This window comes from Haliotis asinina, chromosome 4 (genome assembly GCF_037392515.1).
Source record: "Haliotis asinina isolate JCU_RB_2024 chromosome 4, JCU_Hal_asi_v2, whole genome shotgun sequence".
NCBI classification, from domain to species: Eukaryota; Metazoa; Mollusca; class Gastropoda; order Lepetellida; family Haliotidae; genus Haliotis; species Haliotis asinina.
In genome coordinates, this window is record NC_090283.1 from 10,508,153 (window position 1) to 10,524,626 (window position 16,474).

At 39.5% G+C, this 16,474-nt stretch overlaps 3 protein-coding genes across 3 annotated transcripts in view; 2 read left to right on the forward strand and 1 right to left on the reverse strand.

Annotated features, from left to right (window-relative positions):
• Positions 1-5,764, reverse strand: part of LOC137282255 (inactive ubiquitin carboxyl-terminal hydrolase MINDY-4B-like) — a 33,028-nt gene extending 27,264 nt beyond the window's left edge. The window contains exon 1 of the mRNA XM_067813986.1: positions 5,371-5,764. The gene's annotated coding sequence lies outside the window, so the exon portion shown is untranslated. The remainder of the gene's footprint in view (positions 1-5,370) is intronic.
• A 614-nt stretch (positions 5,765-6,378) lies between these two features.
• On the forward strand, positions 6,379-9,805 carry LOC137281257 (protein phosphatase 1L-like). Its single transcript, XM_067812404.1, has 4 exons — positions 6,379-6,860; positions 7,674-7,842; positions 8,635-8,765; positions 9,373-9,805. Exons 1-4 carry the CDS (start codon positions 6,486-6,488, stop codon positions 9,757-9,759), a joined length of 1,062 nt encoding a protein of 353 aa, XP_067668505.1. The 5' UTR covers positions 6,379-6,485; the 3' UTR covers positions 9,760-9,805.
• Positions 9,806-15,835: 6,030 nt separating this feature from the next.
• On the forward strand, positions 15,836-16,246 carry LOC137280761 (uncharacterized protein SPEM3-like). Its single transcript, XM_067811976.1, has one exon. It carries the CDS (start codon positions 15,836-15,838, stop codon positions 16,244-16,246), a length of 411 nt encoding a protein of 136 aa, XP_067668077.1.
• Positions 16,247-16,474: the final 228 nt, after the last annotated feature.

The window sequence follows — 16,474 nt, forward strand, 5'->3', positions numbered from 1 at the left end:
AGCACTTGACACCTGACTTTGTTCAACAAATGACACCACCATGATTACTGTTGGTTTTGGATTACACTGAGCTGAACTGTGAGCTACCAAAATTTCTGAGTCCTGTGCTGCGATATGAACCACAGACCTTCTGATCTGAAGTCGGATGCCTTGTCCACATGACCAAAGATGTTAATCTGTTAATCTGGATGTTATCTGTGGGATGACTCCACGCCCTGCTACACTGACAAGGTAAGGATGTGATCTGTGGGATGACTCCACGCCCTGCTACACTGACAAGGTAAAAGGATGTGATCTGTGGGATGACTCCACGCCCTGCTACACTGACAAGGTAAGGATGTGATCTGTGGGATGACTCCACGCCCTGCTACACTGACAAGGTAAGGATGTGATCTGTGGGATGACTCCACGCCCTGCTACACTGACAAGGTTAAAGGATGTGATCTGTGGGATGACTCCACGCCCTGCTACACTGACATGGTAAAAGGATGTGATCTGTGGGATGACTCCACGCCCTGCTACACTGACAAGGTAAGGATGTAATCCGTGGGATGACTCCACGCCCTGCTACACTGACAAGGTAAAAGGATGTGATCTGTGGTATGACTCCACGCCCTGCTACACTGACAAGGTAAGGATGAGATCTGTGGGATGACTCCACGCCCTGCTACACTGACAAGGTAAGGATGTGATCTGTGGGATGACTCCACGCCCTGCTACACTGACAAGGTAAGGATGTGATCTGTGGGATGACTCCATGCCCTGCTACACTGACAAGGTAAGGATGTAATCTGTGGGATGACTCCACGCCCTGCTACACTGACAAGGTAAGGATGTGATCTGTGGGATGACTCCACGCCCTGCTACACTGACAAGGTAAGGATGTGATCTGTGGGATGACTCCACGCCCTGCTACACTGACAAGGTTAAAGGATGTGATTTGTGGGATGACTCCACGCCCTGCTACACTGACGAGGTAAAAGGATGTGATCTGTGGGATGACTCCACGCCCTGCTACACTGACAAGGTAAGGATGTGATCTGTGGGATGACTCCACGCCCTGCTACACAGACAAGGTAAGGATGTGATCTGTGGGATGACTCCACGCCCTGCTACACTGACAAGGTAAGGATGTGATCTGTGGGATGACTCCACACCCTGCTACACTGACGAGGTAAAAGGATGTGATCTGTGGGATGACTCCATGCCCTGCCACACTGACAAGGTAAGGATGTGATCTGTGGGATGACTCCACGCCCTGCTACACTGACAAGGTAAGGATGTGATCTGTGGGATGACTCCACGCCCTGCTACACTGACAAGGTAAGGATGTGATCTGTGGGATGACTCCACGCCCTGCTACACTGACAAGGTAAGGATGTGATCTGTGGGATGACTCCACGCCCTGCTACACTGACAAGGTAAGGATGTGATCTGTGGGATGACTCCACGCCCTGCTACACTGACAAGGTAAGGATGTGATCTGTGGGATAACTCCACACCCTGCTACACTGACGAGGTAAAAGGATGTGATCTGTGGGATGACTCCACGCCCTGCTACACTGACAAGGTAAGGATGTGATCTGTGGGATGACTCCACGCCCTGCTACACTGACAAGGTAAGGATGTAATCTGTGGGATGACTCCACGCCCTGCTACACTGACATGGTAAAAGGATGTGATCTGTGGGATGACTCCACGCCCTGCTACACTGACAAGGTAAAAGGATGTGATCTGTGGGATGACTCCACGCCCTGCTACACAGACAAGGTAAGGATGTGATCTGTGGGATGACTCCGCGCCCTGCTACACTGACAAGGTAAGGATGTGATCTGTGGGATGACTCCACGCCCTGCTACACTGACATGGTAAAAGGATGTGATCTGTGGGATGACTCCACGCCCTGCTACACTGACAAGGTAAAAGGATGTGATCTGTGGGATGACTCCACGCCCTGCTACACTGACAAGGTAAGGATGTGATCTGTGGGATGACTCCGCGCCCTGCTACATCATGAACATACCCAAAATGGGCTGTTGAACTATCCACATTACCTAATTCTCATACGTATCCATGCATGACATACCCACATCATGTAATTTTACTTTGGTAAGTTGTGAGGAGAAATTAGGTGATCTGGGAGGACACCCATGAAACACAGGGAAGAGATAATAGTTGCATGTATACAGACTAAACCAGGAGACATTGTACTCATTCACATAAATAAAATACAATTAGTCAATAAACAGGTTCTTCTGTACAATTATGATATGGAGTCCCTGGCTGATACATTTCATATCTAACCAATAAGAGTGTGAGTAATTGAGTGAGTTTGGATTTACACCGCTTTTAGCAATATTCCAGCAATATCACGGCATTGGACACTAGAAATGTGCTTCACACATTGTGCCCATGTGGGGTATTGAACCCCTGTGAACTCTACCCCACTGCCCCACTGACCAATAAACAATTTCAACAGATTAATGAATTTACACAAATAAGCTTAGGACACTGCCAAAATGTTTCGTGTCAAGTTGGCTCTGATTTCAGAAGCTTGGTAAATGCCTAACTGAAGCACTATAAAGACTATTAAAAAAACACTCCAGCATAGTGAAAGCTTGTTGTTACAATCAATAAAAAGAAATTATGGTTCAGGCAGATTAATTTATTGCACTATGGCCATATATCAGTAGCCATTACCATTGAATTAAAGCCTCCTTCACAGACTAGTATATTATCATTCATCCATTTTGTTATCATACATACTGGTGTCATAGTCTCCTATATCAATAACCTACCACCAGTTTTTTTAACTAAATGATTTGAACTCATCCAATCAATCAAAATGACTCTTCTTAATGAGAGTTCATACAATTTTTAATTCCAAAAAGTGGGTTATTTTCTGAGCAACCCTTCATACATTTCAAACACATGATGCTACTATGAATATGTAAAGTTTTACAATGAAATATTATTTTTCGAATTTTATGACAGCATGGAAATATTATCAGACCCAAGAGAAAGTTGTATATTTAGGACAAAGTTTCCTTCTGTATGAATTTTTAAATTTTCAAATCAGAATTAGCGAGGAGACTTCTTAAACTGCAGAGGGGAGATATTACACTGAGAATGTAAACACTAATCCTTAACTTGTCACAGTTAGGCACTGACTCAGTTTTCTTTTCATCCATTTTCGGAAAACATCAGAAAATTTAAATAGAATATCTATGAGTTTACCATAACAGTAGACAGCATAATCACAATCCCCTATAGTGAGACACATTATAACTGTGTTTATTACATAATAGTCTATAGAAACTAAGTGAGAGAGTGAGTTGTTTTCATGTTGCTGTTAGCAATATCCCAGCTATATCAAGGCAGGGGACACCAAAAGTGGACTTCACACATTGAAACCATGTGGGGAATTGAACCTGGGTTTTTGGCATGATAAGCAAACCCATTGTCCCTATAGAAATTAAGGGCACATGGAGTTTAATGTTAATTAATGTAAAAAGCATCTTAAGCCTTATGATGAGACACTGAGGGCCACCTTACATCATTTGATACTTATGAATAAATGTGAAATTCATACATACTAAAGACCAGCATTCTGGGATAAAGAATTGATGGTACCAATGTTTGAAATCAGTTTATATAATTATGTCTTGAGTTTCATTTATGGCTCTTACTTCAGCAAGTTAAAAGAAAACAATTACAGACAGTGCAAACTTGTCCTAATTTGTAGTACGAATATACTGGACAAAAATAGCGATATATGCAAATTTTGAAATTTTGATTAATGATCGATATCCTCACTGATAGACCGATAAAATATCAATCACAAAAACAAAAAAGCCATTATCCTTAACTTATTTTGTCCAGTATAATTAGCAGTATGTTGACAAAGTAAGCACCAAGGCCACAACTCTTAAAAATATTAACACACAAGTTTGTTTTGTTTGTGTGTATTTCAATGCTGTACTCAGCAATATTTAAGCTATTTGTAACAATAATCAAGTATGGACCAGAAAATTCAATGATCAACAGATTGCTAAGACATCAACATCACAATTATTTGGGATCATAACATAAGAGTGCAAAACGTCCTTAAGTGGCATGTTTAGAAGGTGCTGAATCAGATAAGGACAAACTTTATGAACCAGAAGTTGCTCATCCATAAAACTGGTCCTTATCTAAGTGTGCCAAATTCAACTTCTTTAATTATAAGTTTTTGACAGAACTTGAGAAAGGGATGAATGTACACAGACAAACTCTGTTCCTGTATCTCCAGCCTAACTTAATGGAAAGAAATAACAATGCCTGCTATTGAGCTCCAAATAACTGTGTTAACAGCACTGGATTGGGAAAGAGAATGTTGACAATGGGCCATTTTCAGAATTATTAGCCATTTTCTGAATTTATAATAGGCCACTGCCTTTGTATCAATAGTAAACTTCCAAATTTTAATGGGCCATCTTTCATTCTAATGTGCAATTTGAAATGGTCCATGGCCCCTGCCTTTCTCAATCCCTGTAACAGTTGTCAAAATTTGCTATTGTCAAGCTAGTTGTTGATAAAAGTCTTTAAATTAACATCTACTGAAGATGATGTCAACTGAAAGGTTGGGGGTTTCCAATGTTTTTAACACATTAGCCTGAAAATGAGAAGGAAGAAATTACATTAAATATAACCCATCACTTAATGTACAGAGGGATCACTCTTAGGGGTGATTTAAATACATCTAGACAGGAAACACAAACTGTTCTTTGGTAATGACATTGCAAAGTCATGGCTGAGGCACAATGACACTGCAGTTTTATGAAAGAAGTATCATACTGTGCAAAGACTTTATACTTATTAGTTTTGAAATGTAGATTATTTTTCAGTTCTGATCACTGTTGTTACATGTGTTTGTATGTGAGTAAAAGCCATTCTCATTATGTTCTTGTTGGACATAATGCAAAATCATTGTCAAAAGGATTACGCATACCCTTAAAATACAGCACCACAAACTTTAAAAACATGCCATCATACTCTTCTACGAAATTGTGGGTGATTAGGGTTAGGGTTTGGGTTAGGTTAACCTTACCCTAATTAATGTCCTCACGAGAAGTTGTGGTGCTGTATTCTAAGATTGATCAAAGGATTGTCACGTACTGTACTATCATACTCAAGATACATTCCAGAGGTATTTTGCGCATGGAACTGCCTGGAAAAATGTTCCAAGCAAGGAATAGTCACTTACTGCCATTAACAATTAGTACATATTGCATGTTTGGAGAGTGATGTCTGATATAGGTCCTCAAAATATACTGAAATTTAAATTGTCCCAAGGAAGTTAAACAACTATCTAAATGAATAGTTGGTTACCTGCTAATGTTCATATAAGGGCAGTCAATTGTGTCTTGGCAATATATCCATTGACAGTCGCGTCTGTTCTCTATTCCACTTGAATGTCTTCATCAGTTGGCCGACATTTTTATCACTATGGTTTTATGACGCCGCACGATCTAAATATAGATCGTCACGCTGTTTTGACAAGAAGGTGCGCAGAGTACTTTGGCGACACTAACATGAAATGATGTGGTAAACCATCACAGTACACCAACAAAACGTGTCTACTTTTGCAAGGAAGAAAATATGAAATAAAGGAAAGCAATAAAAAGGAATAAAATAAATGCCACATTCCACAGCAAGTAAAAGTTTAGTCTCATTTTGCAAGTTTACCACGTCGTCTGCTTTCAGACTTATTTCCGGGTTTAATATTGCTAGTATTTTCTTTGAAACGTATTCCATCTTTACCTGATGCTAAGCTTGTCAGTTGAACCACCTTTCCTTAGAACAAGAACAGTGGCAATTGGCAATATTCCTGCAAAAGCTATAGTCCTTATCTAGGAAGGATATATATCAGATAGCTAAATCTTTAATAACGTATCTGTAGGGACAAGCACGTAAGTTTTTGTAGATATCTAGCACAAAATCAACAGACTGATAATGACAAGATAAGAAATGATAAAATAAAGCTTTATTATTAGTTTAGTGTTTTCCGGAAAGTTTATCTACTGACATTTGTTTGGTAGGTTTGAAAATATTATATCACATTCTAGTCCATGGCATTGTCTAGTTGCCGTTTTCTGTCACTATTGAACCATTGAAAGATCATGTAGCCTTACTTTAACCAGAGACCATATATACATGGTCTCTGCTTTAACGAATGGAAATCTAAAATTATTCACTGAATAGTGACTCTACTCCATTCCAAAGTGTTTTAGACAGTGTAAGTGAATACTTTCTGTTTAACGTTCTGTTGTCGTGATGTGAAGTAATATGTTGTAAGCCAATACTGGGACGTTTTTGAACCGGAAGTGGCTGGCCAACATTCCCAGCAGGCAACAACAATAATGGCAGCCAGATGACAGGTGTCCGGAAAAGTATTTTCTGTATATTTGTGATATTCTGCCGCAGTTACCAGTGATCCTGTTACCATGACACTGGTAGCTGCCGCAAGTAGATTTGCGAGAGTCTATATTTTTAGCCCGGAAGCGTTCATATTGTGCATATTGTTACTACTTCTGTACAACTCTTTCCTTCACGTCCAACCTCTCTGGCGGTTGTTCCAAAGAGCCCGTGTGAAGCTTCAGTTGAAACTAAGTGGGAACTACGACCATGTTCCCGAGCATAGTGATAAAGAGGTGTCACAGGAAAAGACTAAAGCTTCATGGGAGTCTAAAAAAGAAAATGTTGCAGTTTTCGCTATTCAGGGCCGCCGTCCACACATGGAAGACCGTTTTAATATTGTGATTGACTTGGAACACACAAGAACGTCAATATATGGCATTTTTGATGGCCACGGTGGAGAGGTATTGATCATTTGTTTCCTATTTACGATGTAATCAGAATTTGTTGGCAAGAGTTCCCTTTTCGAGCCAGCTTAGTGTGTTTTTACTGGCCTTGACAGCGACTATCTGAGGCTTCACATCTTGCAAGCCTTTGCTGTTTAGGGTTCACTGGGTGAGGATAGGTGGCAGGAGTGCACCAGAGGATCATCTGCTGTGCTCTAACTGGCATACTATACTGCTGCCTGGTTCACACTCCAGTGCTTTTGAGGGTTACAAGTCTTTTGACAACACCCCTTTACGATCCACAGGGCACAGACACATATGAATATTAGCATTAGGCACACATCTTCCTTTAGCTTGGTGTAATAATCGAAATTAATCCAATCTGACACATGTTTTGTCCCACCACTATGAACCTTCAGCCAGTCAACAAGTTAGCATTATTTTGACTTTAAAGCATTGATTAGTAAACAAACTTACTAATTATTTCTGACAAGAAGATAAACTAATTATTTCTGACAAGAATATAAAATGAGATGGCAGACATTTTCAAACTATGTACAGCTGTACATTTAGCAAGTTGATGATATGAAAACAGATTAATAAAAGATGATATCCAAACAGATTAAAAGATAGTACACATTGTGACCTTACCCTGCACTCAGAAAAGATATACACAACACACAGTGTGGGTCCAGTGCGTACAAATGTAGAACATGGTAGCATAATATTCTTAATGCAGAAAGACACACAAAATACCAAAAGTCTACCAACAACGTATGAAGAGTAGTGTATTGTAGTCCATTATCTTAATTGTGAGATCATTTCTTTCAGTTTGCAGCAGATTTTGTGGAGAAAACATTATTTAAGAGCATAATGATACGGCTGCTGAAGATTTCACTTGGTGAGGAACCAGAGAACTTCACTCAGATGTTGACTGAAGAGTTCCTTACCGTGGATAAACAGTTGCTCAGTCTAGCCAAGTCAAACATGGAAATCTCAGGTGACTGTTTCTGTCCAACTTCTAGTATCTTAGACTTCGATGAAAATCTAGAACAGGCCTAACATGTCTTATACTGTACCACACATGGTTTTGACAGTTAGGTCTTCATATTTTTAGAAATATTACTGATGTCATAAACAGTGTTTAAAATCAGGTATCAACATTTTCTCAGCTAGTTAATTCTATCTTCAGTTCCGGTCAGAATTGTCAGAATTCTCTGACTTAAAATGAGTCATGATGTATTCAGAGATACATAATTAAATGTACTTCCTCATTTTCAGTCTTCCAACAGTTTTCTAGTCTTAGTTCATGCTGTTTTGGGGTGGTAGAGTTAGCCTAGTGACTCAAGTGTTTGCTCAACATGCTGAAAGCAAGGGTTCGATTCCCCACATGGTTAGAATGTCTGAAGCCCATTTCTGGTGTTTCCTGTCGTGATATTACTGAAATATTGCTAAAGACAGCAGGGAACAAAACTCTCTTACTCTCACTCACTGGGTCTTGAATGAGCAGGGGTGGTGAGGTAACCTAATGGTTGAAGCTTCTGCGCATCACGATTAAGACTCAGGTTCAGTTCCCCAGATGGGTACAACATGTGAAACCCAATTGTGGTGTCCCCCACTGCTGTATTGCTGGAAACAGGAATATTGCTAAAAAGTGGCATAAATCACATAAATCCGTACTCCCCCACTTGTACATTGTTTGAAAATTTCACTGAGAAACCAGTATCATCAAGTGAAATAAGCAGAGAAACAATGGAGTGAAATGACTCTAGAGTGATTGCTCTATGTGCAGGCACCACAGCGCTGGTGGCATTGTTGAAGGACAGGCAGTTGACTGTTGCCAATGTTGGCGACTCCCGCGGTGTTCTCTGTGACCAGGACGGCAAGGCAGTTCCACTCTCCTTTGACCATAAGCCACAGCTGGTATGTGAACAATCACAGTTTGGTATTGTTATTGTTGTTGCGGTAAGAATTAAAGTAAACTTGGATTGTTCACAATAAGTACTCCATTCACTGTGTGATTCAGACAATGCATTGCATCATTCATGCTTTCATGAAACTAGAACTAGACAGGTGTGTATACATTTGTTGGTAATACAGCATTAAAAATACAGTATGTTTTGAAAGAGTAGTCTACATCTTTAAGTATATACATGTTGACGTTAGAAATTTAAAAAGTGTCATAAGTTGCTTTTTCATTTTTAAAAAATGTCATTGACACTAGCTATTTCCTTGGAACATGGTGAATAAAGTTCTCTAGAAACATGATGCATCTCTTGAAGTGTGGCAGCCTGGAAGACATAGGTCACCTGCATCATTCTGTCATCAATCACTGACTGTTGTATGTTTTTGTAGGGTGATAGAGTAGCCTCGTGGTTAAGGCTTTGCCTTGTCTCGTTGAAGATCTGGGTTCGATACCCCACATTAAAATGTGTGAAGCCCATTTCTGGCGTCCCTGCCATGATATTGCTGATGTATTGCTAAATGCATCATAAAACCAAACTTGCTCACTTACTTTATGCTTTTCCAGCTGAAAGAAAGGAAGAGGATTCGCCAGGCAGGGGGCTTCATCAGTTTTAATGGAGTTTGGAGGGTGGCTGGTGTGCTAGCCACATCAAGGGCTCTAGGGGACTACCCGCTGAAGGAGAAAAATTTTGTGATAGCTGAGCCAGATGTCTTGAAATTTGACATGGATGAAATTCAACCCAAGTTCCTTATTTTGGCCACAGATGGATTGTGGGATTGTTTCAGCAATGAGGAAGCTGTGGACTATGTGAAAGAGAGGCTTTCAGAGCCTCATTATGGTGCCAAGAGTCTGGTGTTGCAAGCGTATTACCGAGGGTCAGTAGATAATATCACAGTGATGGTGGTAAACTTCACAACGGGGAAAGTGGCATATTACAAGTCTGATCGGTAGTGGGGAGTAGTCCAGACCTTTTATATTCAATGAAGGATTCTCTTAAGTGGTTGTGTTATCACATTTTTCCCAAGATTATGTGGGTGGTTCATTCATTCTTTTACGGCCTTATCTCAAACATGCAGCTCAAATTGTGTCAATTTCTTAACGATCCATTCCCCAAGATCTCACACAGTTCTACCTGTTGCCAAACACAGGACTTGGCATCATTACAAAATGGCCTTTTTTTCTGTTGTTTATATTCATAGGCCTAGAAAAAATACACCTTGTATGTACAAAGCTTGACACTTGTTCTGTGAGTGAGCATTAGGACAAGGCTTGACACTTGTTCTGTGAGTGAGCATTAGGACAAGGCTTGACACTTGTTCTGTGAGTGACCATTTGGGGGATGGTGTCTTGAATAATTATTGTGCAGTTAAATAGTTTGACATTTTGTCCTTAAGCAGTTCAAGGTGTGTTCTCACAATGCAGCTTTTAGTGACAACTAACATCGAACACAGGTGTAATATCCAAACACGAGCGTCAGCCAGGTAATAGCACACTGCACAGAACCTATCCAAATTTGTACTTAAGAGTCGTGTTCTGTTGGTCAATCGAATCACTTAAACCTGTGTCCAGCCAGAGTGATGTCTCCTCTTGTTGCCATCTTGTCAGAGGTGTGACGGAAGAAACTGAACTGTTCACCAGGGAATCCAGTTGCAAGTCCACATTGGTTTACATTTTCTATGCTTGTTTCTGTTGACTGCAATAGATGCATGGATTTTACCACTAATGTCCTCTCTTCACTTGTTAAATCCATGATGCCAGCTGAGGAATACATGAGAATCATGCGCTTAAAAATTTCTCCCAAACTAGAGTTGATACAATCTTCATTTTCAGTACATCATAATTACTCATATGCCATTTTACAAGTCGCCCTGTGAGGACACACCTTAAAGGGGCACTGATGCGGAGCGAATAATGTTTCTCGCCAACGGTCTAATTACGAAATCAAACCGCAAATTGGTCAGCGCCCGCTCCTTCGACCGTGACGGACAAAGGAACTGGGCTCCTGTCCATATTAGCAGAATTTCTTCACCTAAACAGTCGGGAGGCCGGATGCCCATCATATGCCATTTCTTTAAAAATATCCATGGTATTCCTTGTCTGATCGTAACCAAATATCCCAGCAGTGTAGTTCTTTTCGGATGCTTGGATGGTATAGTTACTGATCCAATTTGATCCTATTTCAGTGTTTTTAACCTGATATTTAATCATGTTACATGGAAAATATGATGTCTACAGGCATGTAGCCATTTGTTTCAGTACGGAAGATTGCAAGGCTTTATATTTAGGTAATTCTGAGTGTTGGTTCAGCTGTGATAGCAAATATCTTACGAAACTTTTGGTAGCTATGGTAGCTACAATGGTTTATTATTTATGATAATAAAAACACACAGTTGATTTATTTGAATTCGTAAACAAAAAACGATGACTTTGCCTATGATAGAGAAATCTGAAAATTTTCTTACGTAAAAAACCCTTATTTCACCTATTTACCCAAGTACACAGCAAATGCCCGTGTGTATTCCTTATGTAACGAAATTCGTTGGTATCCTCAAAACAGTTTCGGCCCATAAGTGTTTTCAGGCTGCATGCGACACAGAGATTACATCTTCCTTGCTGTAACTCGCGTTTGATGGTGTAAACCTACACGTGTTATTTGTCATCATTCTCTTGATGGTCAATTCATGAATTTATAACAGGTATAATTAGTAGTAACACAACTTCGGTTACTCAACAAAGGTTCCCATTTGGCATTTCTCCTGTCTGGAGTAAATACTCAACATTATAAATTAAGGTCTGTAATGGCAAATGTATTGTATGTTATGTAATATGTGCATGTAAGTGATGCAAGAGGGCTTATCAACTAAGTTACAAAAACAAACATCGATCAAAGGATTAACCGATAACTCACTGATTGATTAATTACTTTTATCTTCTAGCGGATTTGTCAAAAGGCAGTGTGTGTGGATGACTACACCCTGTCGTAAAGTGTAAGTGCAAAAACAACATCCTCCCTTCAAAGAATTAACCACCCTTACGTTGATTGATTGATTGCTCATTATTGGTTAACTAAATTACTTAGAATAGTGGACATCATACAATTAGTTGCCAGGTGTGCTATCTTGGGAGACCAATCAGAGGTTTATCTGGTTTTCACCAACGAAAGACGTGAAACGATGTGTTACTTTCTCGCAAATGAGACAGTTGTAAGACACGCGACACAGAGCAGGATTACTTACCAGCTGCAGATGAATGGAATACGATTTCTTTTACGTGGATATTGATGGATACATTCCTGAACAAGGTAGTAGCCTGACATCGTTGCTATAAAATTAGTCTGTTTTACATTCATTTTTTTGCATTTTGTTTTAATTTATTTGTTGTAGCATTCAGCAGAATCTGTATGACAGAAAAAACACACTAGATCGCGTATGTGTGTGAAATAGGATCCACATTGGCATTCTATACAATGTATAAATGTTGCTGTTTATGTTAGAAATTTACTATGAGTATAAGCAGATCGTGTGTTCTTTTATTAATTTTCAGAATCATACTAGTATGACCATAAACTAACTAGGGTTATGAGACAAAATATAGAGACGTTTTCCGTCCTAATAGTTTTTTACCATTTCTGCCACGGGCAGATGATTAACCTCCAAAGTGTTTCATTTGTTTTCATAATACATTTGGAATGAAGTAAAAATGACTTCACCTCAGTTGATCTGTCTATAATTAAACTATCAATTGCACTTACGGACTGCGCAGCAGAGGTCACGAACCAGTCACGAATTCTGGGATATCATCCGGGTACTCACGGGAAAAAAACAATAACAAAAGTTTACACCAGTCCACGGAAATTGCTCCGCATCAGTGCCCCTTTAAGGGAGTGATTTGTAAGGTGAAAACTCCATTATGGAAGGGACAGTGTTCATGTTGAGAAGATTCTTGTTTGAAGATGTAGAAGACAGGAATTGACCAAATTATCCCTGGCTCCTTGTAATGACAGGACAGTTTAACAATTTTTTAAGAAAGATGTTGTGTTAATATTTTGCAGTTTTTTCCCTATTGAGAGAATGGATTCTTTTGATATAATGAAAGTATTCCTCATACTGAAAACTGGTAATATATCACACAGCTTTGAGTATAATTATGGTTGGTAAATCCTTGTTTGTTTATGATCAGATCTCTCTACTGCTCCATCATCTGAGGACATCACAGTACGTCAAGTCCTGCACAGATGACCTGTCAGTGTGTTGTACATGGGATGGCAAATGTGAAAATTCAAATGTATTTTGCATCCTTGGAAAGTTTAATACGTTCTGTAGGACAGTTATGGCCTCTTCAGTTGCTCTGAAACAGAAGGATCGGACCATAATCTGTACTGATGTACCGTCTTAACTATCATTGAGATGTTTCTGATTTTCCCATTTCTGACTTTCCAACTTTTGAATCAAGACCTTTCATCAAAATGTTTTCTTAGGCGTTTGCCATAAAGCTTTCTGACTGGATAATGTTGACTTTCTGGTTGTCATTTCAGTAAAATGGGATGTCCACTGATTGTTTTGTAGCAGTAGTGAACATTTAGATCTGGTTTTACTAAAACTAGATGTATTTAAGAACAAAACCAATTACCCTACTTTGTAATACCACCACAAAGCACCATAACATAGACAACTCGTCTGAGATGAATCGTGAATTACGCTTCCAGTTTCAGATTTAACATTTTGTCATTTTTCCTAAAGATCCATTCCATTTGCTTACAGAGGTTCAGTTGTGAATGATATTGTTACGGATTTTGTCACAGCTGAAACTGCCAAGAACAAACATGGCTTTGTTGAAGAATGGATTGATGCCATTGTTGTTTCAGTGACCTCCTTACAGTGGTGCTGTTTTAAGTGTCCACATATGATGTGCTTTTTTTTTTTGTGAAATTTAGTTTGACTTGTACTTAATTTGGTTACTTTTAGCTAACTGACCATGGCAGGGTTGACAAATGTTGAAACTTTTTTTAATTCAGATTTTGTAAAATCTTTTGTATTTTTTTTTAATTTGCAGGATCAGACAAATGTCTTTGACGAAATTTTTCTGTATGCAAGAACAAGTTTCATGAAAGCAGTATCTTTTGTATGGAAGTCATGTTATTGTGTACATGAGAAAAAATGTATAACTAATGAAATGAGAATTTATTAGGGAAAATACCCTTGGTTATATTGGATTGAGTTGCCTTACGAAAAATGGAAGTAATTTTAAAAATATCAACGATAGGAAACAATCTGTGATCTGAAGACCGATCCAAGAGAATCCTTGACTTGAAGCCAGCATGTTGTGTATTCCATTGTGTGGTGTGGTGTGTATGTGATACACTGGTGTTAGCGTGTGTGTTTGTGTGTGTGTGATGCACTGGTTGGTGTGTTGATCTAGTAGACACCACACTGTATCTCAGGAACTGCAAACAACAAGTGTAGACAAGAGGTAGCTCGTCTGTTGTTAGAGGCAGTAGCCATGGTAGCAGCAAACTGGAAGGTTATAACTTCTTTAAGTGGTATTTTAGAAGTTGGGATGATGAGGATGAAGACTTTTATTGATAGACAATTTCTTTCTTGCAATGGATGTGATGTTTTGGTGTAGATTCTAACACCATTATCAAGCAGAACATGCTAAACATAAGCACATGGAGAAATATGTACATGGCAGTGATGTGAGTTCATACAACAGAGGGGGTTGATGTATAGCGTGTTGACTTGGGGCTTGTTGTGATAAGAGATGATGAAGCCAGTGGTCAAGGGTGGGTTATTCTTGATTAGGTTTTATTAGTTGATTGTAAGCCATAGGGATGTAATAACCTTGATCTGTGTTGACTGTCGGGCAGAGTGGTTTAGCAATCACAGAATATATATATTGTTAATGCTACTACGATAGACGAGATATCTCATGTACACACCCACTCTCTTGTAATATACTGTACATTTGGAGCTTTGTGAAAATGTTGTATTATGCAAAAGAAACAATGTAAATAATTGTGCTGTGTGCATATGCTTTAATATTATTATATTATGAAAACATTTCAAAGATAAAGAGTGGCATAAATCACTGTGCAGTTAAGTCACATGAAGTGCTGTTTTTCCTATCCCAGATAATCCCATATACTGTATCTTGATTTGTCAAATAACCTTACAGGTCTCAGTTTGAAACAGTCACTAGTCCTTCAGTCCAAGTCATGCAAGATTCAAAGAGGACAACCTGATTTACACCCAAATCTTGTCATTTTACGTATCCAACTAGTCGGAATTGAGCTGAAGGCTTGGTGGATTTTGGGGTCCACCTGAGAGTGAGCTTTGCAGAATGGGTAGATTATTGAAACCGTGTATAGGTTCAGAAACATTTTTAAAAAATATACATTTTTGTGTGATTTTATGTACTATTGTATTTTTGTTCTGTGTTTTGAGCAACCACTTGACCAAACTAGTCTTTTGACCTGCCCATGGCCTGAGTGTAGTGTAATATTGGTGTATGAACCACTACTTCACGTCATTAGAAAGATCTTGGTACTTTCAAACAATCATGGTCTTCAGGGAGATCTTGGTCCCTGAAATGATTGTGGTTTTCAGAAAGAGCAAGGTCCCTTGAACGATCATGGTCTTCGGTCAGATCTTGGTCCCTGCAATGATTGTGGTTTTGAGAGAGATCTTGGTCCCTTGCAACAAAAATGGTCTTCATTGAGATTCTGGTCCTGAAATGATCATGTTCTTGAGAAAGCAGGTTTCCTTGAATGATCATGGTTTTAAGTAAAATATTGGATCCTAGAAGATCATGGCCCTGCTAATGATCATAGTTCTCAGAGATATCTTGGTCCTTACGATGATCATTATCCTCAGAGGTCTTGGTCCTTACGATGATCATTATCCTCAGAGGTCTTGGTCCTTACGATGATCATTATCCTCAGAGGTCTTGGTCCTTACGATGATCATTATCCTCAGAGGTCTTGGTCCCTTGAACAATCAAAATCTTCAGTCAGATCTTGCTCAGTGGAATGATCATAGTCTTCAGAGAAATTTGGGTCCCCAGAGTGGTCATTGTCCAGAGAGATCTTGGTCCCAGGGATGATCATGGTCTTCAGAGAGATCTTGGTCCCTGGGATGATCATGGCCTACAGAGAGATCTTGGCTCCTCTAATGATCATGGCCTACAGAGAGATCTTGGCTCCTCTAATGATCTTGGTCTTCAGAGAGATCTTGGTCCCTGTGATGATCATGGTCTTCAGAGAGATCTTGGTCCCTGGGATGATCATGGCCTACAGAGAGATCTTGGCTCCTCTAATGATCTTGGTCTTCAGAGAGATCTTGGTCCCTGTGATGATCATGGTCTTCAGAGAGATCTTGGTCCCTGGGATGATCATGGTCTTCAGAGAGATCTTGGTCCCTGGGATGATCATGGTCTTTAGAGAGATCTTGGTCCCTGTGATGAGCATGGCCTACAGAGAGATCTTGGCTCCTCTAATGATCATGGCTTACAGAGAGATCTTGGCTCCTCTAATGATCATGGTCCTCAGAGAGGTCTTTGACCATCGAATGATCTTGATGTTGAGAGATTTTAGTCTCTTGAACAGTCATGGATTTATAGATCTTTGTCCAGAAATGATCAAGATCTTGAGTCAGATCTAGGAGCTTTT